We start from the raw sequence: 24,608 nt of genomic DNA on the forward strand, positions 1-24,608 counted from the left end.
CTGAGTAATAGTCCATTGCATGACTGTATCATAATTTGTTTATCCATTCTCCAGTTGATGGATATTTGAGTGTTTCCATTTTGGGGCTATTGTGAATAAAGGTGCTCTAAATATTCTTGAACACATCTTTTTGTCAATGTATTTTCATTTTGAGAGAACGCACCTTATTTCTTATGATAGATAGTGGCATCTTTAGAATCCTTAAGCATTCTTATTCATTCAGTCATTTAACATTTATTGAATAGGAATAATAATAATAATGTTCTAGTCTTGGGTTTTCAACAAATATGAGACATGATGGTTTCCTGAAAAGGTTTAAAAGTCCAGTAAAAGTCCACAAATCTGTTGCATTCCAAAGTCACGTGAAAAAACCTTGAGTCTGCCAGGCATTTCTAACTATTTTTGGATGTTTCCAAATAGCTAAATTTTGGAAGCAAACAAGCCATCTAGATGATTTTTTTTCTTTACATTCAGATGTTTACCCTTGTTTAATAAACACAGCCAGAACATCTGCACTTGTCAGAACAAGTACCTATTCTCCTTAACTTAAAGGCTTTTGCACACTTTAGACATACAGATTTTGGCAGATTCTCTATGGTTCACAGACCTTTATCTTCACTGACAGGAGGTGAAAGAAGTATAGCTACAGTTGCTCCATGCTTTCTGTCTTTGATGAGGCTTAATACACATTAATTTCTTAATGGTATTATTCACTTATTAAAAATTATACTGAAGTCCCAACATCAGTTTTCTGATCATAAATTGTTCTTTCTTTGTTTTTTTTCCGGCTGCAATGGGTCTTTGTTTCTGTGCATGGGCTGTCTCTAGTTATGGCAAATGCAGGCTACTCTTCCTTCTGACGTGCGGGCTTCTCACTGAGTTGGCTCCTCTTGTTGTGGAGCACAGGCTCCCAAGTGTAGGGGCTTCAGTACTTGGAGCTCACAGGTTCTAGAGTGCAGGCTCCGTAGTTGTGGCACATGAGCTCAGCTGCTCCAAAGCATGTGGAATCTTTACAGACCAGGGATCAAACCTGAGTTCCCTGCATTGGCAGGTGGATTCTTATCCACTGTACTGCCAGGGAAGTCCCATTAGTTGTTCTTTACTTGAGTTATCCATGTTACAAAACAAGCTAGGCCTCTTAGGTTTCTGGTTGCTGCAAGCTGTTGGTACTACACGAGTTTGTGGCATGGTCTAACTGTGCATATAGTGCTGATGAATGACTGGTAGGTGGCATCTCAGAGAACCATGCCCTCACTGCTCACATCAGTACATTGAATAGGGTTCTCTACTTCAATACCATGTGGTCATTCATTTGGTGTTACGGCATCTTCATTCTTCAGTTCGGCATTGTAGCCATTTGGCTACTGTGTTATTAGGTTGATGGAAAAGTAATTTGCTGTTTTGGACCATGAATTTTAAACCATTATAACTTGGCTGAAACACATCTTTATTAATCAAAATAGAAACCATTACAATCAACACATTTTTACCAGTGAGAAATACGTTTGTTTATTCCTATAGCATAAAAATCCATGTTTTGGGTTAGATGAACTCTTGAAAAGCATTTTCTGCCTCCTGCTTGTTATGGAAGCATTTTCCCAGCAAGAAGTTGTCAAGATGCTTGAAGAAGTGGTAGTCGGTTGTTGAGAGGTCAGGTGAATATGGTGGATGAGGCAAAACTTTGTAGCCCAATTCATTCAACTTTTGAAGTGAATGTTAATTGTGCAACGTGCAGTTGAGTGTTGTTGGGAGAAGAATCAGGCCCCTTCTGTCAACCAATGCCGGCTGCAGGCGTTGCAGCTTTTCGAGCATTTCATCGATTTGCTGAGCATACTTCTCAGATATAATGGTTTCGCTGGAATTCAGAAAGTTGTAGTGGATTAGATCAGCAGCAGACCACCAGAAAATAACCAAGACCTTTTTTTGGTGCAAGTTTTGCTTTGGGAAGTGCCTTGAAGCTTCTCGGTCCAGCCACTGAGCTGGTTGTTGCTGGCTGTCATATAAAATCCAATTTCATCTCACATCATAATCTGATGGAGAAATGGTTCATTGTCATTGCATAGAATAAGAGAAGACGACACTTCAGAATGATGATTTTTTTTTTATCTGTGGTCAGCTCATGAGGTACCCACTTATCGAGATTTTTCACCTTTCCAATTTGCTTCAAATGCTGAATGACCATAACAGTCTACCTTGAGTTCTTAGGCAACTTCTTGTGTAGTTGTAAGAGGATCAGCTTTGATGATCCTCTCAATTGGTCACTGTCAACTTCCAATGGCTGGCCACTGCGATATTCATCTTCAAGGCTCTCGTCTCCTTTGCAAAACTTCTTGAACCTCCACTGCACTGTACATTTGTTAGCAGTTCCTGGGCCAAATGTGTTGTTGATGTTGTGAGTTGTCTCCATTACTTTATGACCCATTTTGAATTTGAATAAGAAGATCACTCCAATTTGCTTTTTGTCTAACATCATTTCCCTAGTCTGAAATAAATATAAAATACACAGCAAGTAATAAGTCATTAGCAAAAAAACATAAAGCAAGAAATGTGCATTAAAATGATGCACATTTATTTAAGAATGTATTCCAATATCAAACAGCTAAGTTCAACAATGCAAAATACACTTGTTGGTGAACTGACCCCAGTTTAGAATTCCTGACATAAGGAGACAGTTGGGTTGGTAACCTGACTCTGATTTTTTTATGTCTTTCCTGCTCACTAGGAGGAAGAAAGGAGCTGGGAAAAGGCTATTATTTGGTTCATTTGCTGAATAGGAATAGATCTGCGCTAATGCTGCTTAATTCTACATAGGACAACATGTTCTTTGGGTTTTGACAGCATTGCCAGTATGTGATTTGAAAGTGTCTACTTGGCACAGATATGATGGATCTGCTCAGGTCCTTGAACCTCATTTTCATCATTCAAAAATTCATATTGAATCTTTACTGTATCACAGGCACTGTGCATGTAGTATTAGCTACCTAATAAGGAATTCACATGAGATATGATAAGTGATGAGACTGAAAAGGTAATTAATTAGTGGGGACAATCATGCTTTATCCTAAAAACAATGCAGAACCTTTGAAAGGTATTAAGCAGGATGGGAGGAGGGTCATAATTAAAATCGTATTTTAAAAAGATCACTGTGGTGGCAGTGTGGAGAACAGATTAGAAAGAACAAGACTGAAGTAAGGGAGATCAGATAGAAAGTTTTTGTAGTATTTGGGAACAATTAGAAACTATTGATTCAGGACTAGGAAAATGATAGGGGTGATGGAGAGATGACTTAAAGAAATAAATAGTATTGAAGTCAGCAGATCTTAGGATTGGAAGAGGAGGGAAGCAGAGCGCTAAGCCAAGACCGCTGGACCACTCACTGAAACATCAAAAACACCTGAAGAAGAGCAAATTTGGGAGAGGATATGTTCACTTCCAAACATGTTCACATTGAAATGCCTGGGAGATGTCCAAGTGGAAATGTCTAGCCAAGAGGTCAGAGCTTCCCTACCATTGTGCCTCAGGAAAAGGTTCCCAGTGTGCTGCATGTTGATCTTCTCAACTCTCAAAGCAGCACAAGCTCCCTTCAACAGAGCACAGTCTCGGTAAGGTGGACTGCCACAAAAACACCATCATTTTCTGCGTGTGCCATGATGTAGGAAACGCTGGGAAGTACTGATGCATGGTGATGTTAAATACTTCTGAAGCTCAGGAGAGATGTCTGGACTACAGATAAGACATGGTGAGTCATCAGAACATAGGTAATAACTAAAGCCATAGAGTGGAGGAGATCATGCAAAGAAAGACAGGAAACTGGGACAGAATCATTAGGAAGAGTAGAGAGGGGTCTGCAGAAACGGAGGAAGACAGCTGGCTAAGTGCTGTCACCAGAGCCCAAGAGGTTTCCAAAAAAATGACTAAATAGTCCCTGATATTGATGTCAGGCCGGATCAGGATTTAGACATACCCACTGACTTTAGCCACATGTGGTTGGTGACTTGGACAGAATAAAATTTTGAAGGGTTGAGAAAGATGTACGAAGTAAGGGATGGAGAAAAGAGGTATTTAAAACTCTCTCAAGAATTTTGGCTATGTTGTGAGGGAAAAGTTAGATAGATAGATGGGCGGGACAATGGGGGATGAGAGAGAATTATTTTTAGAAAGACACTGCTTAATTTTCAGAAATATTTAAAATTAATTATTTTTAAAAAGCACTAAATACAGTTTAAAAAATCAAACAACACAGAAGCAATTATTTGCTGCATTCCCTACCTCCCAAAATGAGCCATTTGAACTTTTTGGTTGATTCTTTAATATGATTAAATATGCTTATACTTATAAAAATGAATTCTTTTATTTTTCACTTTTAAATATTGTATTACCTTCTGTGTGTATATTCTTTTTAAAAGGTAAAAAAATGGGATCTTACCATTCAAATTGTTCTGTACCTTTCTTCTTATACTTAAAATATCTTGGAGACCTTTCAATATTAGCATATGTGGATCTACCTTCTTCTTTTTAAAAAATATTTATCTGGCTGCACCAGGGTTTAATTGCAGCACGTGGGATCGGTTTCAGTTGTGAACTTTTAGTTGTGGCATGTGGGATCTAGGTCTCTGACCAGGGACTACATCTGGCCTGCCTGCATTGGGAGCACCGAGTCTTACCCACTGGACCACCAGGGGAGTCCCTACTTTGTTCTTTAAACAAGTGCATAGTAATCCATTTATGGCTGGGCCATACCGTTTCCTGCTGATGGACATTTATGTTGTTTCCAGCTTTTCACTTTTATCAACCGACTGTAATGGATGATATTGTATACAAATCCTGACATACTTTCGTGAGTATATTCACAGGATAAATTCCTAGCAGTGGAATTTCTAGGTATGTTCAGTAAACATTTTGGATAAATACTGACAAATTGCCTTTCAGATTGGTTATGCTAATTTATATTCCCACTAATAAGGTATGAAAATACTTACTTTTCCAAATCCTCACCATCACTGTTTAAAAATTTTGTGAATATTGCTCTAAGTGATGAAAATATTCTTTCATTGTTTTTATTTGCATGTAATTAATAAGGAGTGAGATTTAACAAATTTTTGGGTGTTTATCTGCTGTTATCATCTTCTGTGCATGTCTTTTTCTAATAGATGTATAAGAGTTGGTTGTATTATAATGAAATTTGCCCTTTGTCACATGTATTGCAAAGTTTTCCTAGTTGGGAGTTTGTCTTGTGACTTTATTAGATTTTTTTTCCCCCTTTGCCTTAGGTAGTCAAATTTATCGATCTTTTTCTCTATGGCTTTTGGAGTCTTGTGTTTAGAAAGTACTCCAATTTTTTAAAATTACCTTTTTTCTCTAGTATGCTTATGGTTTTCTTTTTAAATATGTCATCCAGAATCTACTTAAATGGCAAAAAGCATTGTTATTTCTCACTACTGCTCAGAATGACATCTCCCTTCCAGACCAACCAGTCTGTTCTCAGTGAATAAAACATCCATTTCTGTGTACCCTTTCAGAGAGATTCATTTACTTGGCTTATAGGGCATGCTCCTTGTCCTCTTGTTACCATTGAAAAAGCTATATAGTTCTGTCCCTTAGTAGCCCTGGGGAATTGGTTCCAAGACTCCAACTGATAGCAAAATCCATGGATGCTCAAGTCCCTCATGTAAAATGTTGTAGTGTTTGCATGTAACCTATGTATATCCTCCATTATACTTTAAATCATCCCTAGATTACATGTCATACCTAATACAGTATAAATGCTAAAACAGTTATAAATACAATGTAAATTCAAGTTTTGCTTTTTGGAACTTTCTGTAATTTTTTCCCCCAGATACATTTGATCCATGTTTGGTTAACTCTGTGGATGCAAAACCTACTGTTATGATGATTTTTCCTTTTCTGAAGCTCACCTGATCACATGCTACTATCTATGAGCCTCTCTTTTATCCCCCTCAACTTTAACATAGTTGCTAAAAGAAATCTAATCTTTAGGAGCCTGGGTTTGTTTAACTCAGGAGTCTACAACCCCTGGGCCACAGATGAGGTACCTGTCAGAGGTCTGTTAGGAACTGGGCTGCAGAGCAGGAAGTGAGCAGCAGGTGAGCAAGTGAAGCTTTATCCGTATTTACAGCTGCTCCCCATCACTCACATTATGGCCTGAGCGCCACCTCCTGTCAGATCGGTGGCAATATTAGATTCTCATAGGAGCCCGAACCCTAAGCCTAAAGTTAAGGTGGAATATCTTGAGGTTGCCACAAAATAGAAATAAAATGTACAGTAAACGTAATGCACTCGAATCATCCTGAAGCCATCACCCCACCCCCACCCTTGTCCATGGAAAAATTATCTTCCACAAAATTAATCCCTGGTGCCAAAAAAGTTGGGGACTGCTGGTTTAACTGATTCCCACCCCCCTGTCCACCCTGCCATAGCAGCTAAAAGCATGCTGGGTATATGGAAGGAACTTGATAAATTACTTTTTGATTTGTCATAAATGTGTAGTGTTAGCCACGTGTGGCTAACAAGCATCTGAAATGTGGCTAGTCCAGACTGAGATGAGCTATAAGTATAAAATACACACTAGAGTTTGAGAAGGCAATGGCATCCCACTCCAGTACTCTTGCCTGGAAAATCCCATGGACGGAGGAGCCTGGTAGGCTGCAGTCCATGGGGTTGCTGAGAGTTGGACACGACTGAGCGACTTCACTTTCACTTTTCACTGTCATGCATTGGAGAAGGAAATGGCAACCCACTCCAGTGTTCTTGCCTGGAGAATCCCAGGGACGGGGGAGCCTGGTGGGCTGCTGTCTATGGGGTCACACAGAGTCAGACACGACTGAAGTGACTTAGCAGCAGAGTTTGAAGGCAGTATTAGAAAATAACATATCTCATTAATAATTTTTATGTTGACTGCATGTTGAAATGCTAATTTTTGAATATACTGGATTACAGACATATATTTTTAAAGTCTGTCCAAGACCATTCTTCATTCTTATTCCTCAATAAGTCTCTTGTCATGTTTGGTGTTGGTTCCTAAATTAGGCTATTTTGAGGATAAATAAAGATGATCTTTTCTTGAAGCCAAAGATATTCTTACCATCTCCAAAGGCTCTCCTAGGCCATTACACAATCATTACCCTCTTGGTACTGGGACCTCATCATTATGAGCACTATTTACACATCTCGTTTGAAACTAACTGCTACAGATTTCAAATACAACAGTTCCTCCCCAGAGGTCAGGTAACTGCTGACCTATAGCCTATAGAAATGTTGGGAGGTCAGGTTCAGATGCTGAAGCATCTCCCGAAGCTTTCAATGACTGAAGATTCCTCAGTTACCCATGTTGATGGAGCCCCAGCCTACTCCTTTGGTCACCGGGCCATTTCCTGCCATCAGGAGTTATTTGGGACAGGTGCCACTTGGCTTGTAGCCTAGTCTCACTGTAGTCAGAATCCCTGTGTTAGTTTCCTATTCCTGCTGTAACAAATCATTGCAAACTCAGTGGTTTAAAACAACACAATTTATTCTCTTACAGTTCTGGAGATCAGAAGTCTAAAATCAAGGTATTGGCAGGGCAACATTCCTTCTGGAGGCTTCTGGGGGGAGTCCACTTCCTTTCCTTTTCTAACTTCATTTCTTGGCTCCCAGCCCTTCCTTATATCACTCGGGCTTCTTGCTTCTGTCATTCCACCTACCGTGGTCAAATCTCCCTTTGCCTCCCTCTTATAAGGACACTTGTGATTACATTTAGGGCCAACTCTGATAATCAGGATTAATCTCTTGATCTCAAAATCTTTAATCAAGATTCTTACTCGGCACATCTGTACACATCTACAAAGTCCCTTTTGCTATGGAAGGTAGCATCCGCAGGTCCCAGGGATTAGGATGTGGACATTTCAGAGGGACCAACATGCAGCCTGCCATAGCCCCATATATATTTCTTCACCTTGCCTTGGTGAAGGGAGAGAGCATCAGCAGGGTCACAAGGTTGCAAAGTGTTCTTAAATTAAGATCGGCAGAGAAGTAGGTAAACTCACATCTGTAATCACTGCTATCATTGTTCGACCATCATAACAATCACTCCCTCCCAGCATTGCTTCCTATAAAATGTTCTGTAAGCTGAAGCTACATTCCTATTACTTCCTCACCTTAAAAAAAAATTATTTGAAATAGTAAGATGCATGTTTTCTAGAGACGAGATGTTTTTCTCATAAGCCTTTGATCTAACAGGCATGGTTGTGATCCATAGCATGTTTAGAAGATAACAGCGCTTTGGTTTAACCATAACCATATTTTGCCAATTACTTTCATATCGTTTAGCTCATCTGGGCATAGGAAAAAGGTCTTGGTATTTCAGTTGTACAGATGAGTAAACTGAGGCTCAGAGAGGTTAAATGAATTGAATAGGGTGGTCATACAATGAGTTACTGGCAGAGCCTCATTCCAAACCTGATATTCTTTCCACTGCACTATTCCTAGGCCACACTCAATGCCAGATTGCTGAGAAGGACCTTACCTTTGGATTTTAATACATCCTGGAGTAGGCCTTGGAATCCCTACTTCCTGAGCATGAAATCCACTTTTTGGAGGTCCTATCCAGAAGTCAAAACTAGAGGGAAGATTGGGAGTTTCAGAAATTCAGGGAAAGGTTATGGATGCTGGCAAGTCAAGAGTACAGTGAGGGTAGTTAGCACTTACGGAGACCTATCAGGGTGTCTATGTTTGCAAAATGCACTTATTTAACTGGAAGGCGGCAGCAGCAGGGTACTGAGTATTAAAGCTAGAATTAGGCCTGATTTCTGTGAGGGAAATTCCAAGAACATCAGGCATAGCTAAGAGTGGCCTGGCTGGGTCTCTTATTCCCAGGTCTGAACACATAATTTGAAGCAGCATAGTAACTCCAAAGCATATGCTCTTTTACACTGTTTTTTGGGAATCTCTTCTCAGTCTTGATTTCTGTGACATTTCAAGGCATAGTAGCCAAGGCCCAGTCTCCACAACTACACTGCTGCTGCTAAGTCGCTTCAGTCGTGTCCGACTCTGTGCGACCCCATATACGGCAGCCCACCAGGCTCCCCCGTCCCTGGGATTCTCCAGGCAAGCACACTGGAGTGGGTTGCCATTGTCTTCTCCACCGCAACTACACTGCCTAGGTTCAAAGCCCAGCTCTGCCGCTTACAAGGTGTGTGACCTTGGGAGTCACCTGTATGACTTCAGTCAACCTGTGTGTGCTTCAGTTCTCACATCTGCAAAATGAGGATAATAATAGTATCTATCCCATAGGGTTCAGGATTTAAAAAACTATGTTGTCTGGCATATGGTGCTTATTATCTTTTTCTGTTTTCTTTTTTTCCTGTTTCTAACCAGACCTCTTTTGGTTGTTCCTTGTTTTCCTCACTCAAAAACTATTAGCAGCCCTCAAACCTATTACATCCACCTATTTTTGGAATTTACTACTCATTAAATCTCAATCATTCTATGTGAATGACTTCCAAATTTTTGTATCTAGTCTTTATTTGCTCCTCTCTTCCAAACTATCAATAAAGGCCTTGGAATGAACATCTTATTTCAAATATATATTTGGGAAACATTATTCAAAAATCCATGCCAAAGGCTAAGCATATTTTCCTCTCAACTTTCTAGTTTCCCCATTTTTAGTATCCTGGATAGTCTTTTGCTCATTCATAGGTCTCCGTTTTCTTCTCAGTACTTGAATTTTGGTGTATTTCTCTTTTGTCCACTCGTATCTTCATTCAACAAGTAATTCCTGGCTGCCTGCCATGTGTCAGACATTGAGTTAGGCCTAGATATACAAAAATAAGTTGAGCTTGAGGAGCTCAGTCTCCTGGTGGTGAGGACGAGGCATCAAAACAATTATAGTATGATGAGGTAAACCCTGTAATAGAGGCTTCCATGCAAAGTCCTCACTAGAATATAGTAACAAGTTTAAGTACTATAGTAGTTGGGGAAGATTTGAGAAAATGTAACATCTGAGCCATCTTTTAGGACAAACAGTTGAACCACACTGCAAAGTGGAAGAGGGGGGAGAGCAAAGGCAAGCAGGAGTTTGTGCTATGAAGTTCAGTTCAGCACAGCTGATGCATGGAGGAAAGGTATGAAGACTAGCACTGTCCTATACAACTTTCTGCAACAGTGGGAATATTCTCTATCTGTGCTGTCCAATAATCTAGTCACTAGTCCATATGGCCACTGAACACCTGAAATGTGGCTAGCAGAACTGAGGAGCTGAATTTTAAATTTTATTTATTTAATTTAAATAGCAAGCAGCTACCTTACTGAACAGTAGTCGTTAGGCGCTGGATAATGGACAAGACTCTAAGCACCTGGAAACCACTGAAGATGTACCTGGAACCTTTGGTAGGCACCAGCCACATGGATGGAGTAAGTGGAACTTATACATTATTGGTAGAATTTACTGGGCTGTATTTCAATGTGGGAAGTATAAATGAGGAGAATTAACTGAAATTTGTAGCTTGAACAATGAGTGGATGCCAACAATTGAGAGGATTAGGTTTGGAATAAGGGTAGTGAGTTTGCTTTGGGGATATGTTGGATTTGAGGTGCCAGATAACTGTCTAGGGAAAAGTGTTAGTTACTCAGTCATGTCTGACTCTCTGTTACCCCATGAGCCCACCAGGCTCCTCTGTGGAATTCTCCAGACAAGAATACTGGAGTGGGTTGCCATTCCCTTCTCCAGGGCATCTTCCTGACCCAGAGACTGAACCCAGGTCTCCTGCATTGCAGGCGGATTCTTTACTGTCTGATCTATCAGGGAATGTGACTACAAAACAGGGAAATATTAATCTGCAACTGTGGAGGTGGGGCTTATAACTATTGGGGGTTGTCAGCGTAAAGGTATTGGAACAGAGGAAATCGCCCCAGGAAAAATGTGTAGAAGAGGACTGGATGGACACTAAGGAACCCCAAGCATCACAGTATGGTCTGTATCAACTTGCGTCAGAATCATATGGGGTACTTGTCAAAAAGATTCCTCATTGTAGATGTATCTAATGCCACAGAATGTATAGTTAAAACTACATTTTATGTTACATTTATTTTACCACGGTAAAAAAAATGCAAAAAAAAAAAAAAAAAAAAAAGTGCCCAAACCCCAAATTAAACCAAAATCTTAAGCCCCATTTCTGACCTGAATCACTGTTTCTGGAGATGAATCCAGGACTTCCAGGGTAATTCTTATACAAATTAAAATGTGAACCAATTGCTTAAGGGACAGAGAGAAACTAAGAGACTGGAAGAGAATAAACGGGGAGAGGTACGACAGAAACCAGGGTGAGTGGTTCAATAAGGAAGGAGGCAATAGTGTTGAACGATTCCATGGCTCAGGAGGAAGACTGAAAAGAGGCCTCAGAATACGGTGTTCAGGTGGCCACTGATGAATGGGAGGAGAGGGAGCAGAGGCTGTGGCATCCTTTCTTTCAAGGGCTTTGCGTATGTTTGGCGGTGAGGAGATGGAGGGAAAGACTGCATAAGGTTGAGAGGGAGACAGGACAAAGGAAAAGTTGGTGGTTTTGAAGATGAGAGAGAACTGAACATGTTGGTAAGTGGACAGGAAGGAGTCAATGAGGCCAAAGGACACCAAGAGGATCCTTAATAAAATACAATTTGGGAGGGGTAGTATAGGTTGGGATCAGGAACTTAGGCAGAGGTTATTTGGGTAAAAGATTACTGGGTAAGTTAGAAGTGAAAACAAGGGAAGAAGAAGGGTTCAAGACTGAGGGCAAGAAAAGACTTCCTGACACCGCAAACAAGAATGGCACTCGGTGGTGGTTAGGGCACCTGCGTAGATTAATGGAGCAGGAAGAGCCAAGAGCCTGCAGAGGGGAAAAGTCTGCAAGAGTCACGAGGGTAAAAGTGATCAGAAGCAGCAATATAAAAAGACCGAGAAGCAGTATTGGAGTCTAATTGAGATTGGAAATGGCACCAACCATACAATTATCCTGCACAAAATAGAAAAATTGGTTTTCCTAAATGAAGGTTTTGGTTCCATCCTCCTATTATTTAGGGATTGCTCTGGCTTCTGCTCCCTCATGCATAAAGTTCAAATTCCTTAGTAGGAACTTTTCCTAACTTCTTCAAGAGGTCCAACCTCTAATTGGTGGTTCAGACTCTCGTTCCCTTTTCCTCCCTCTTATAACATCAACTCTGAAAACAGGATCTTAGGGATTTTTAAACTCATCAAACCAATTTCCCTTCTTAGCTAGGTGTTTTGTTTTTCTATCTTCTCTCCACTAAATCTGTTTCTACCTTCCCCTTTCCCTTGGAATAGACTCATGGGTGTTTTAAAAATTGACACCTGTCAGATATCAGTGACACCTGTTTCATAGCACAGATGCTACAGCCATCCAACTCCAGGCTGCATTTAGTATACGCTTCCCTGCGAATATTCCCATCCCCATAGTGGTATGTACCTCCATGCTGGTGTGCTTTGGCAGAGGTCCCTGACAAAAAAGTCCAAAATTTACTTACTCACTGGCATGTTTTCTGCTTTGAGCTTGGGTGAGGTTCTTTTTCTTGAGCTGAAACCTCCAGGGGAAGAGTGGTTAAAGGCATAAGTTTCTTTTCTACTCCAGATTCACAGGGTATTCTCAATCATACTCAAGTCACTTTTATTATATATAATTGTATATACTGTATACAATCCCACTTCATTCATTTCATTTGTACCAGTTGAATTTTGAGTTCATGATTTAAATCTTTTAAACACTTTGTAAATGCTAGTCAATGTATCTTGGCTAATACTGTATCTGTGACTGCCATGCTCAGCCTGGGCGTGCTGGAAACTTGACCTGCTCTGGAAAGATATTTTTCCTACCAAAGCTCTCCTTTAGACAGGCCAGTGACTTTTCTTTCCAGACTGTATTGTGAGGTTTTGCCTCATAGACAGGATAAGTCTAGAAGAAAGCCTGAAGAAGGCAGATCAGATTCAAGTAGCCCAGGGAACAGACACATTCTAAGGCTAACCTTGTCTAAGTTTTCCTAAATAATCACCAAAAGCAGCCCCTTCCATATCCCAGAAGCACTTTCTCTAGGTTACCTCCTGCCAGACAGCCCAGGTCATTGCCCCTCAGACAGTCTCCTCAGGGATCATCCCCCAAAATGGGGAACAGATAATAATTTGTTTAGTTCCATGTCCCAGAAACAAAACTTCTGCCAGGTTTGGAGGCTGCCTAACTACCAGGAGTTAAGGAGAATGAACTTAATTTTTATATAAAACTCTTTCAATATCTCTATCCTGGTCTTACCGCCCTCCCATCTCACTCTCTCCAGAATCTTATTCTGTTCCTTTCTTTTCCTTCTTCTATCAGCGACTCAGGGATCGGATGAGTCTCTGTGGCTTGTTTTGTCCTGAAGAGCAGAAGGCTTCGGTCCCATTTGGTGTTGCCAAAGCAGCATACTAATTCCATGCCATGGTCCTGGGTCAAGATCTGCACAATCTGGCTGGCCATATCACCTCGGATGGCCAGGGAGCGGAAGTGGTCAAAATCATGGAGGCCCAGCTTCCGGAGACGCCTTGCAGCTGCCCGGTAACACTTCCAGGGCTGTGGCTCCACGAGGAGGTAGCGGCATAGGGAAGAAAGGTGGGCCAGGAACTCCCACAGGCCTTGGTCCCCATGGTTCAGGTGAATCCACATGGTTATTGACATGCAGAAGCCAATATCAAAAACTGAGCGTCCAAACTGGCTCAAAAAAGAGCTCAGGAGAACTTTCCGGGTCCTTTGATTCATGAAGTCCAGGGTAATAAAAGTCAAACCATCAGGAAAAGGGCATTCTTTTTCAGCTCGTTCCACCAGGACTGGATCTATGTCACAGCAGAGGAGATGGAGTTCTCTTGAGGCATCTAAGCAGGTCTCCCCATCATGTAGGGAAAGGAAATGTTTGTATAGAGCCACACTCAGATCCTAGAGGAATCCAAAAGAGCTTTGTCATTGCGGCTCTCAACCAGTGAATGGAAGAGAAACCTGTATCTCTTAGACTCTCACTGAATCACCTACTCCTAGCTTTATGGGATGTAAGGTTCTTAAACTATAGCCTAAGGAGGTTGCCCCCCAAAGTTTTCCACAGAGCCCTCCAGGGGTCTCAGGCTGTAATGCATCATCTCTATACCTTCCTGATACTGATGGGTTGCATGGTTGAAAGTTATAGCCCAATGGATGCAGCAAAGGAGTCCAGAGCTGTATTTTCCAGCTTAAGTAACATGCTTTTTTTTTTTTTTTTTTTTGAGTATCTCATACCCCAGGGAGGAGCAAATATTTAAGAGGCATAATAACCATGCTCCCTGCCAGGAAGGTGAGGAAGAGAGCAAGCACCATCTCATAAAAATCTACTTCTCAGACTTGTGGTTGGGAAAGTCTGGATTGCAAAAAGTCCTCATTCAGCCTTCACTCTGCATCTTCAGTTTTACTACATATCTTACACTTCACCACCCCCTTTTGAGACTTACTCTGCTTTTGTATCCATTATCCCCAAAAGTCACTGCAGACCTCCTTCTAGCTAAATCCAATTATTTGCGATTTTCATCACCTTAGCACCTTTTTGACTCTTAAGTCACTATCTCCTTTCTCTAACTTTGACTTCTATAACCATTATAACTAACTCAAATTTGTGTTCTAATCTGTTTTTTCCAAGGCATTTTTCTATTCACTACCTCATTTGCTCTGTGCAACAATCCTATGAGGATAATATATAAGGCCTTCGTGCAGGTGAAGAAAGTGTATCTGGAAACAACCCAGATGTCCAATAACAGTAGCAGGGATTAAGATGGTATACCAGATAGCAATTAAAAAGGAAGGAATTCAGCTTAGTGCAGCAACATGGATGACTCACGCAAACACATAATGCCGAATAAAAAAGCAGGACACAAAAAGAAAATATATGGCAAGCTTCCATTTATATGAAGTTTGAAAATGTATAAAATTAAACTACATTGTTTAGGGATACAAAAATAGTAAGCTATAAAAAAAACAAGGAAACAATAATAATAAAAGTTGAGCTCTCTGGGTAGAGAGGGGGGTTTATGAGCAGGGAAAGGCATATGGGAGACTTCTTGGGTGGCTGACATTTTATTCTTGATACAGACACTAGTCATCAAAGTTTCTGCTTTATAATAATTTATAAAGTGTGAATTTATGTTTTGTGCACTGTTCTCTATGTGTGGCGTAGTTCACACACACACAAAAAAGACCCCTGTATTTTAAAAATTATGGTTCACAGGGCAGTCCAATGTCACATGGTTATTACATGGCAAGATTTAGGCAACATTAAGGTCTTTACTCCATAACAGGCATCTCATACTTTAATAGGCATTCACATCACCTAGGGATCTTACTAAAATAAAAATGTTAAATTAGTAGATCTGGGTTGGGAACTGAGATTCTGTATTTCTGATAAGCTTCCAAGTCATGCTGATGCTATAGTTCAAGGACCACATTTTAAGTAGGAAGATTCTATAGTATTCTGCTTAAAAATGTCTTCCTCTCTCTGTATTTATTTGTTTCCCTCCTCCTAGCTGATCTTGGGTGTATCAGATTTAAAAAAATCTTTTGACCATGCATGCATGGCATGTCGGACCTTAGTTCCTTGACCAAGGATCAAACCCGTGCCCCCTGCATTGGTAGACTCTTAAACCACTGGACCACCAGGGAAGTCCTGGGTGTATCCCATGTTTGATCAGTCATTTTCATCACATCAGTCCCTCCTCTACCACATCTCTTAATACTCTCCATCCTTATTTCTTGAATCTTAGAGTCCCCAGGAAGCTTAAAAAAAAAATACAGACTCAAGGTCTCAATCCCCAAGTGTCTGATTCAGTAGGTCTAGAGTAAGGCCTAGTTATTAAGATTTAAACAAAGTAGCCCCCAAATTATGGCACATCTATACAAAAAAATATTATGAAGCTACTAAAAAAGAATGTAGTGACGTGAGTGATCTCCAAATTACTAAATGAAGACCAAGATGCAAAACAGTGTGCTATTATTTGTAAAACTAGAAGAGGTGAGATATTTATACATACACAGATGTCTGTGTACACATAGGCCACATACTCAAGAAACTATAAATAGCAGTTGCCCTTGTGTACAGGAAGAGGCTTTCCTGTTGCTCAGACATAAAGAATCTGCCTGCAGTGCAGGAGACCTAAGTTCAATCCCTGGGTTGGGAAGATCCCCTGCAGAAGGAAATGGCCACCCACTCCAGTAGTCCTGCCTGGAGAATTCCATGGACAGGCTTAGGAGCCTGGCAGGCTACAGTCCATAGTCACTCAGACACGACTGAGTGACTATCATCATAGGAAGAGGAGGATGTAGGGTCAGGAGTAGAGACTTGCTATGTATCCCTTTGTATTTTGAATTGGGGGGGGGGTCTTGCTACTGCTACTGCTGCTAAGTTGCTTCAGTCGTGTCCGACTCTGTGCGACCCCATAGACAGCAGCCCATCAGGCTCTGCCGTCCCTGGGATTCTCCAGGCGAGAACACTGGAGTGGGTTGCCATTGCCTTCTCCACTGCGTGAAAGTGAAAAGTGAAAGTGAAGTCACTCAGTTGCGGCCGACTGGTAGCGACCCCATGGGCTGCAGCCTACCAGGCTCCTCCATCCATGGGATTTTCTAGGCAAGAGTACTGGAGTGGGGTGCTATTGCCTTCTCCGGGGGGGGGGGGGTCTTATCAAGTATTAATACAAGAATCTTTTCTTAAGTGCAAAATAATAAACTCCCTAAATATATAGCCAAGTTTAGGAACCACTGCCCTAGTTAACTGCAACCATGTCTTGGCTCCTAAGGTGCACATATAGCACTTTCAACTTTAAAATCTATTGTGGTTTCCTAATGCCTTTCATGAAACCTCAAATCTTATATCCAGTTTCTCTTTTCCACTGCTTTCCCCCTCTGATTTCATATATCATCACAGAAGAGAAATGTCTGCAAAGGATAGTCAGACACCCATCTCTACTCATTCCAGCCTTTAGCCTGTGTCCAAATGTAAGCCCCCCCCCCCGCCCCGCCCCGCTCCCATTTACCAGCTGTGTCCCTACAGCCCTCAACCTTCTACTAAAGTCTCTTCTGCCTAAGGCCAGAAACAGGGTAAAATTTTCCTTACCCCTTCCCCTCCTGGTCTGGAAAGGAGTGACGGTACTAACTTTGTGAAGCATCTGTAATCATAGGGTCAGAATGCCTGCTCCTCTAGGATATCCTAGTTACTACAAATAGGTGTTAGAGAGACGCTCCGCTGTTTTGCTTGTGGTCTGACTATAATCATTCTTATGCCTAAGAATACTTTGTGGTAAGAAAATGTGGCAAAGCCTTCCTCTAACAGGATGCTTTATTTTCTTTCTCGATCTTCTCCACTGTCCTCAGCCAATTGATTGCTTTTAAAATATCCACTTGGCTCTGCACTGTTTCACACTTTTCTTAATTTCACGCATGATTCTGTCACCCCCAGCTCATCTCATCCAGTAAACCAATCCCAACTCCACGCTTCCAAACGTGAGTCTCAGGCAGCCCCCCTCTCTTCGAGCAAGTCGCCAGCCACGCTGGACAGGAGGCAACAGCCGGAAGCCCAGACACTTTGGCCCTGCCCACCCGGGGTTCGGTCGAGACGCTGCAAGTGCGGAGGCGGGGCGCAGGAATTCCGAACGTATTTGAAAATGATTCCTCCCCCAGATTCCTAAGGGAGATGGTGTTAGGACCCCGGGGGTCCTGTAGCAGCAGCGAGGGGTCGAACGCTAAACCTTTAAACTCATTTTGGGAACGCTGTGAGGGGTGTAATACCACGCCCAGGCCGAAAGTCCAGAGGACTTGAAAGCTGCCAACCTCTCGGCTCAACCGACGTCCGATCCCTCCCCCGGCACTCACCCCGGAGTTACACCCCACGTCGAGCCCCAGGATCGGCCTTGTCTCGGGACTCTGAGGGAAGAGCCGGCGAAGCAGCTCCGGGGGTAGGAGGCGGAGCCGTTGCTCTGGAGGGTGGAAGCGGGAATAATGAGGGAAATTTCCGAACGGGGCTGCCCCGGGTTCCAGAACGCGCGGTTTCTCTTCCGCCGCGGTCTTCTCAACGCCCCCCGTGGCCTGCTCCGTGGACGCCGCCATTAGTCTCAGTCTGGCCTCTGAGTCCCCTCGGAACCGGAAATCTTGAACCTTCAGGCCGCCCGGGCTCCAGCGCGCTTGCGCTGAACGGCAAAGGGACTGAGTATAAAGGCGGCCTCCCATGGGTGAGAGCGGGAATAGGGGGTTTGCGTTGCCTCGTGGCATCATCGCCATAACCTAGGAGGTGGTTAGTAATATTATTCTGTTTTTTGTGTGTGAGAAACAAGCGCAGAGAGATTGAATGACTTGCTGAAGCCAACGGTCTACCCAGAACAAGGCATTTATTGGGATTTGGAAATCTATTTTGGTCTAACTTCCTTCCTTTACAAATGCATAAAGTGAGACCCAGAGATTAGAAATTACTTGCTTAAGGTCGCACGGGAATATATGACCCAAGAACTTGCACCCGTTCATCCTGTGATTCCAGGAAAGGGTAGCTAGAAACTGTTGGTCACTTGAGGTGCCAGAAGACCCAGATAGCCCAGCCTGCCACGTGGGTCAGGTGGACAGGGGCAACTGGAGACTGTGAGCTCTTGAGAGGTAAGGACTGTGCCTTAAGAGCCAGTACATAAGAGGGCTTAACAAACGCCAGACATTTTTCTAAACCTTTTACAGGTATTTGTTTAATCCTCACACCAACCCTGTGAAAAAAGAACCATAACTAATATCCTTTTTATATAGGTGAGAACATTGAGGGACCACAAAGTTAGTAATTTGTCCAAAATGAAACAGTTAGAAATGATAGCACCAGGATTTGAACTTTGGTTCTGGAGGTTGTATTTGCAACCATTATGTTGTTCTCAACCTGAATCCCCTTTTTGTTCAGTTGCTCACTCATGTTGGACTCTTTGCAACCCCATGGACTGCAACATGCCAGGCTTCCCTGTCCTTCACTGTCTCCCCGAGTTTGCTCAAACTCATGTCCATTGAGTGGATGATGCCATCCAACCATCTCATTCTCTGTTGCCTTCTCCTCCTGCCCTCAATCTTCTCCAGCATCAGTCTTTTCCAATGAGTTGGCTCTTTGCATCAGGTGGCCAAAATATTGGGGCTTCAGCTTCAGCATCAGTCCTTCCAATGAATATTCAGGACTGATTTCCTTTAGGATTGACTGGTTTGATCTTGCTGTCCAAGGGACTTTCAAGAGTCTTCCCCAACGCCACAGTTCAAAAGCATGAATTCTTCAGTGCTCAGCCTTCTTTATGGTCCAACTCTCACATCTGTGCATGACTACTGGAAAAACCATAGTTTTGAGTATATGGACCTTCATCAGCCAAGTGATGTCTCTGCTTTTTAATGTATTGTCTATGTTTGTCATAGCTTTTTTTCAAGGAGCAAGTGTCTTTTAATTTCATAGCTGCAGTCACCATCTGCAGTGATTTTGGAGCCCAAGAAAATAGTCTGTCACTGTTTCCATTGTTTCCCCATCTATTTGCTATGAAGTGATGGGACTGGATCCATGATCTTAGTTTTTTATATGTTGAGTTTTAAGCCAGATTTTTCACCTTTCATCAAAAGGCTCTTTAGTTCCTCTTTGTTTTCTGCCATTCAGGTGGTGTCATCTGCATATCTGAGGTTATTTTTATTTCTCCCAGCAATCTTGATTCCAGCTTGTGATTCATCTAGCCTGGCATTTCATATGATGTACTCTCACTGCAGATAGTAATTGCAGCCGTGAAATTAAAAGATGCTTAGTCCTTGGAAGGAAAGTTATGACCAACCTCGATAGCATATTCAAAAGCAGAGACATTACTTTGCCAACAAAGGTCCATCTAGTCAAGGCTATGGTTTTTCCAGTGGTCATGTATGAATGTAAGAGTTGGACTGTGAAGAGAGCTGAGCGCTGAAGAATTGATGCTTTTGAACTGTGGTGTTGGAGAAGATTCTTGAGAGTCCCTTGGACTGCAAGGAGATCCAACCAGTCCGTTCTAAAGGAGATCGGTCCTAGGTGTTCTTTGGAAGGAATGATGCTAAAGCTGAAACTCCAGTACTTTGGCCACCTCATGTGAAGAGTTGACTCATTGGAAAAGACTCTGATGCTGGGAGGGATTGGGGGCAGGAGGAGAAGGGGACGACAGAGGATGAGATGGCTGGATGGCATCACCAACTCGATGGACGTGAGTCTGAGTGAACTCCGGGAGTTGGTGATGGACAGGGAGGCCTGGCGTGCTGCAGTTCATGGGGTCGCAAAGAGTCAGACATGACTGAGCAACTGAACTGAACTGAACTCTGCATATAAGTTAAATAATCAGGGTGGCAATATACAGCCTTGATGTACTCCTTTCCCAGTTTTGAAACAGTCTGTTTTTCCATGTCTGGTTCTAACTGTTGCTTCTTGACCTGCATACAGGTTTCTCAGGAGGCAGGTAAGGTGGTCTGGTATTCCCAACTCTTAAAGAATTTTTCACAGTTTGTTGTGATCCACACAGTCAAAGGCTTTAGTGTAGTCAATGAAGCAGAAGTAGATGTTTTTCTGGAATTCTCTTGCTTTTTCTGTGATCCATTGGATGTTGGCAATTTGATCTCTGGTTCTTCTGCCTTTTCTAAATCCAGCTGTGTATCTGTAAGTTCTTGGTTCATGTATTGCTGAATCCTAGCTTGGAGGATTTTGAGCATAATCTTGCTAGCAGGTGAAATGAGTGCAACTGTATGATACTTTGAACATTCTTTGGCATTACCCTTCTTTGAGATTGGAATAAAAACTGACCTTTTCCAGTCCTGTGACCACTGCTTAGTTTTCCAAGTTTGCTGGCATACTGAGTGTAGCACTTTAACACGATTAAATCTTTTAGGATTTGAAATAGCTCAGCTGGGATTCCATCACCTCTACTAGCTTTGTTTGTAGTAATGCTTCTTAAGGCCCACTTGACTTCACTTCAGGATGACTGGCTGTAGGTAAGTGACTGCATGATTGTGGTTATCCAGGTCATTAAGACCTTTTTTTGGTACAGTTCTTCTGTGTATTCTTGCCACCACTTCTTAATCTCTTCTGCTTCTGTTAGGTCCTTACCATTTCTGTCCTTTATTGTGCCCATATTTGCATGAAATGTTCCCTTGTTATCTCTAATTTTCTTGAAGAGATCTCTAGTCTTTCCCATTCTGTTGTTTTCCTCTATTTCTTTGCACTGCTTACTTAAGAAGGCTTTATTATCTCTCCTTGCTGTTCTTTAGAACGCTGCATTCAGGTGGGTATATCTTTCCCTTTCTCCTATGCCTACCATAATGCCTGGCCCAAGATGCTTAATAAGTGTTGAATGAAAACTCAGTATCAACAAATGATATTGGGAAGACTGGATATTCATATGCAAAAAGATGAAAGTGGATCCTTATACAAAAATCAACTCAAAATGGGTTAAGGACTTAAATGTAAGACCTGAAACTACAACAGCAAGGAAAAAAATCACAGGGGAAAGACTTCAAGACTGATTTTGGTAATGATTTCATAGATATGATGTCAAGAGCACAGACAACAAAAGCAAAAATAGACAATTGGAGCTATATCAAATTAAAAACTTCTATACAGCAACAGAAACCATTAACAGTGAAAAGGTAACCTATGGAGTGGAGGAAAATATTTCCCAAGCTACTTATCTGATAAGGGATTAATTTCTAAAATATATAAGGAACTCCTACAAATCAAACAAAGCTAGTGGAGGTGATGGAATTCCAGTTGACCTATTTCAAATCCTGAAAGATGATGCTGTGAAAGTGCTACACTCAGTATGCCAACAAATTTGGAAAACGCAGCAGTGGCCACAGGACTGGAAAAGGTCAGTTTTCATTCCAGTCCCTAAAAAGGCAATGCCAAAGAATACTCAAACTACCGCACAATTGCCCTCATCTCACATGCTAGTAAAGTAATGCTCAAAATTCTCCAAGCCAGGCTTCAACAGTACGTGAACCAAGAACTTCCAGATGTTCAAGCTGGTATTGGAAAAGACAGAGGAACCAGAGACCAAATTGCCAACATCCGCTGGATCATGGAAAAAGCAAGAGAGTTCCAGAAAAACATCTATTTCTGCTTTATTGACTATGCCAAAGCCTTTGACTGTGTGGATCACCACAAACTGTGGAAAATTCCTAAAGAGATGGGAATACCAGTCCACCTGACCTGCCTCTTGAGAAATCTGTGTGCAGGTCAGGAAGCAACAGTTAGAACTGGACAAGGAACAACAGACTGGTTCCAAATCAGGAAAGGCATACGTCAAGGCTGTATATTTTCATGCTGCTTATTTAACTGATATGCAGGTACATCATGAGAAACACTGGACTGGATGAAACACAAGCTGGAATCAAGATTTCCGGGAGAAATATCAATAACCTCAGATATGCAGATGACGTCACCCTTATGGCAGAAAGCGAAGAAGAACTAAAGAGCCTCTTGATGAAAGTGAAAGAGGAGAGTGAAAATGTTGGCTTAAAACTCAACATTCAGAAAAATAAGATTATGGCATCTGGTCCCATCACTCCATGGCAAATAGATGGAGAACAAATAGATGTTTCTAGTGAAAACATTTTTATTTTTGGGGGCTCCAAAATCATTGCACATGGTGACTGCAGCCATGAAATTAAAAGATGCTTACTCCTTGGAAGAAAAGTTATGACAAACCTAGACAACATATTAAAAAGCAAAGACATTACTTTGCCAACAAAGGTCCATCTAGTCAAGGCTATGATTTTTCCAGTAGTCATGTATGGATGTGAGAGTTGGACTATAAAGAAAGCTGAGCGCCAGAGAATTGATGCTTTTGAATTGTGGTGTTGGAGAAGACTCTTGAGAGTCCCTTGGACTGCAAGGAGATCCAACCAGTTCATCCTAAAGGAAATCAGTCCTGAATGTTCATTGGAAGGACTGATGATGAAGCTGAAACTCCAATACTTTAGCCACCTGATGCGAAGAACCGACTCATTGGAAAAGACCCTGATGCTGGGAAAGATTGAAGGCAGGAGAAGGGGACAACAGGGGATGAGATGGTTGGATGGCATCACCAACTCAATGAACATGAGTTTGAATAAACTTCGGGAGTTGGTGATGGACAGGAAGGCCTGGCATGCTACAGTCCATGGGGTTTCAAAGAGTCGGACACGACTGAGCAACTGAACTGAACTGAAGTGAATAAATCAAAACCAAAAAAAAAAAAGACTTAGTAACTTGATTTTTTAAATGGGCAAAGGACTTGAACAGACATTTTTTCCAAAGGAGGACATACAAATGGCCAATAGGTATATGACAAGATGCTCAACTAGTCATTGGAGAAATGCATATCAAAATCACAATGAGATATCACCTCACGACTATTTAGGATGGCTATTATGAAAACAAAAACAAAAGACAGGAGCTATTGGCAAAGATGTGGACAAAGTGGAATGCTTGTGCATTATTGGTGGAAATGTAAAATGGTGCAGCCTCCATGACAAACAGTATGGATGTTCCTCGAAGAATTAAAAATAAAACTACCACATGATGCCCACAATCCCATTTCTGGGTATTTATCCAAAAGAATTGAAATTAGGATCTTGGAGAGATATTAGTGCTCACATTCTCATTGTGACACTATTCACAATAGCCAAGATGTGGACATGACTTAAATGTCCATCTACAGATTAATAGATAAAAGAAATGTTAATATACATACAATAGAATATTATTGATCTTAAAAAAGAAGGAGGCTCTACCATATGCGACAAAAGGGATGAACCTTGAGGACATTCTGTTGTTGAGTCGCTAAGTCGTGTCCGACTCTTTGAGACCCCCATGAACTGCAGCACACTGAGCTCCTCTGTCCTTCACCATCTCCCAGAGTTTGCTCAAATCATGTTCGTTGAGTCAGTAATGCTATATAACCATCTCATCCTTTGCTTTCCCCCTTCTTCTTTTGCCTTCAATCTTTCCCAGCATCAGGGTCTTTTCTAATGAGTCAGTTCTTCACATCAGGTGGCCAAATGATTGGCACTTCAGCTTCAGTCCTTCAAATGAATATTCAGGGTTGACTGCCTGTAGGATTGACTGGTTTGATCTCCTTGCAGTTCAAGGGACTCTCAAGAGGACATTATGCTAAGTGAAATAAGCCAGTCATAGAAGGACAGTTACTGCATGATTCCACTTACATAAGGTATCCAAAATCAAACCCATAGAAAGAGAGAATAGTATGGTAGTTGCCAAGGGCTGGGGTGAGGGAAAGCAGGAGTGGCTAGTCACTGGTATAAAGTTTGAGGTATGCAAAATGAATAACTTCTAGAGATCTGTTGTACAACATTGTGTCTATAGATAGCAATATTGTACTGTACACTTAAAAACTGGTTTCAGGGACCTCCCTGGTGGGTCCAGTGGTTAAGGCTCCATGCTTCCAGTGCAGGGCATGAGGTTTCAATCCCTGGTCAGAGAACTAAGATCCTACATGCCACATGGTGTGGCCAAAAAATTAAAATAAAATTGAGTCTTAAAACCAAAAATGAAATAAAATATTTTAAAAACCCTGATCTAAT

General features: G+C 41.7%; 2 protein-coding genes across 2 annotated transcripts in view; both read right to left on the reverse strand.

Moving 5' to 3' along the window:
- NCKAP5L (NCK associated protein 5 like) overlaps positions 1 to 17,913 on the reverse strand; it is a 51,456-nt gene extending 33,543 nt beyond the window's left edge. The window contains exon 1 of the mRNA XM_070370737.1: positions 17,892 to 17,913. The gene's annotated coding sequence lies outside the window, so the exon portion shown is untranslated. The remainder of the gene's footprint in view (positions 1 to 17,891) is intronic.
- Positions 1,424 to 18,311, reverse strand: BCDIN3D (BCDIN3 domain containing RNA methyltransferase). Its single transcript, XM_070370739.1, has 3 exons — positions 17,892 to 18,311; positions 12,514 to 13,946; positions 1,424 to 2,482 (listed from the first exon to the last, which is right to left on the reverse strand). Exons 1-2 carry the CDS (start codon positions 18,294 to 18,296, stop codon positions 13,302 to 13,304), a joined length of 1,050 nt encoding a protein of 349 aa, XP_070226840.1. The 5' UTR covers positions 18,297 to 18,311; the 3' UTR covers positions 1,424 to 2,482; positions 12,514 to 13,301.
- Between the last annotated feature and the right edge of the window lie 6,297 nt (positions 18,312 to 24,608).

The sequence above is a fragment of the Bos mutus genome, chromosome 5 (genome assembly GCF_027580195.1).
Source record: "Bos mutus isolate GX-2022 chromosome 5, NWIPB_WYAK_1.1, whole genome shotgun sequence".
In the NCBI taxonomy this organism is placed as follows: Eukaryota; Metazoa; Chordata; class Mammalia; order Artiodactyla; family Bovidae; genus Bos; species Bos mutus.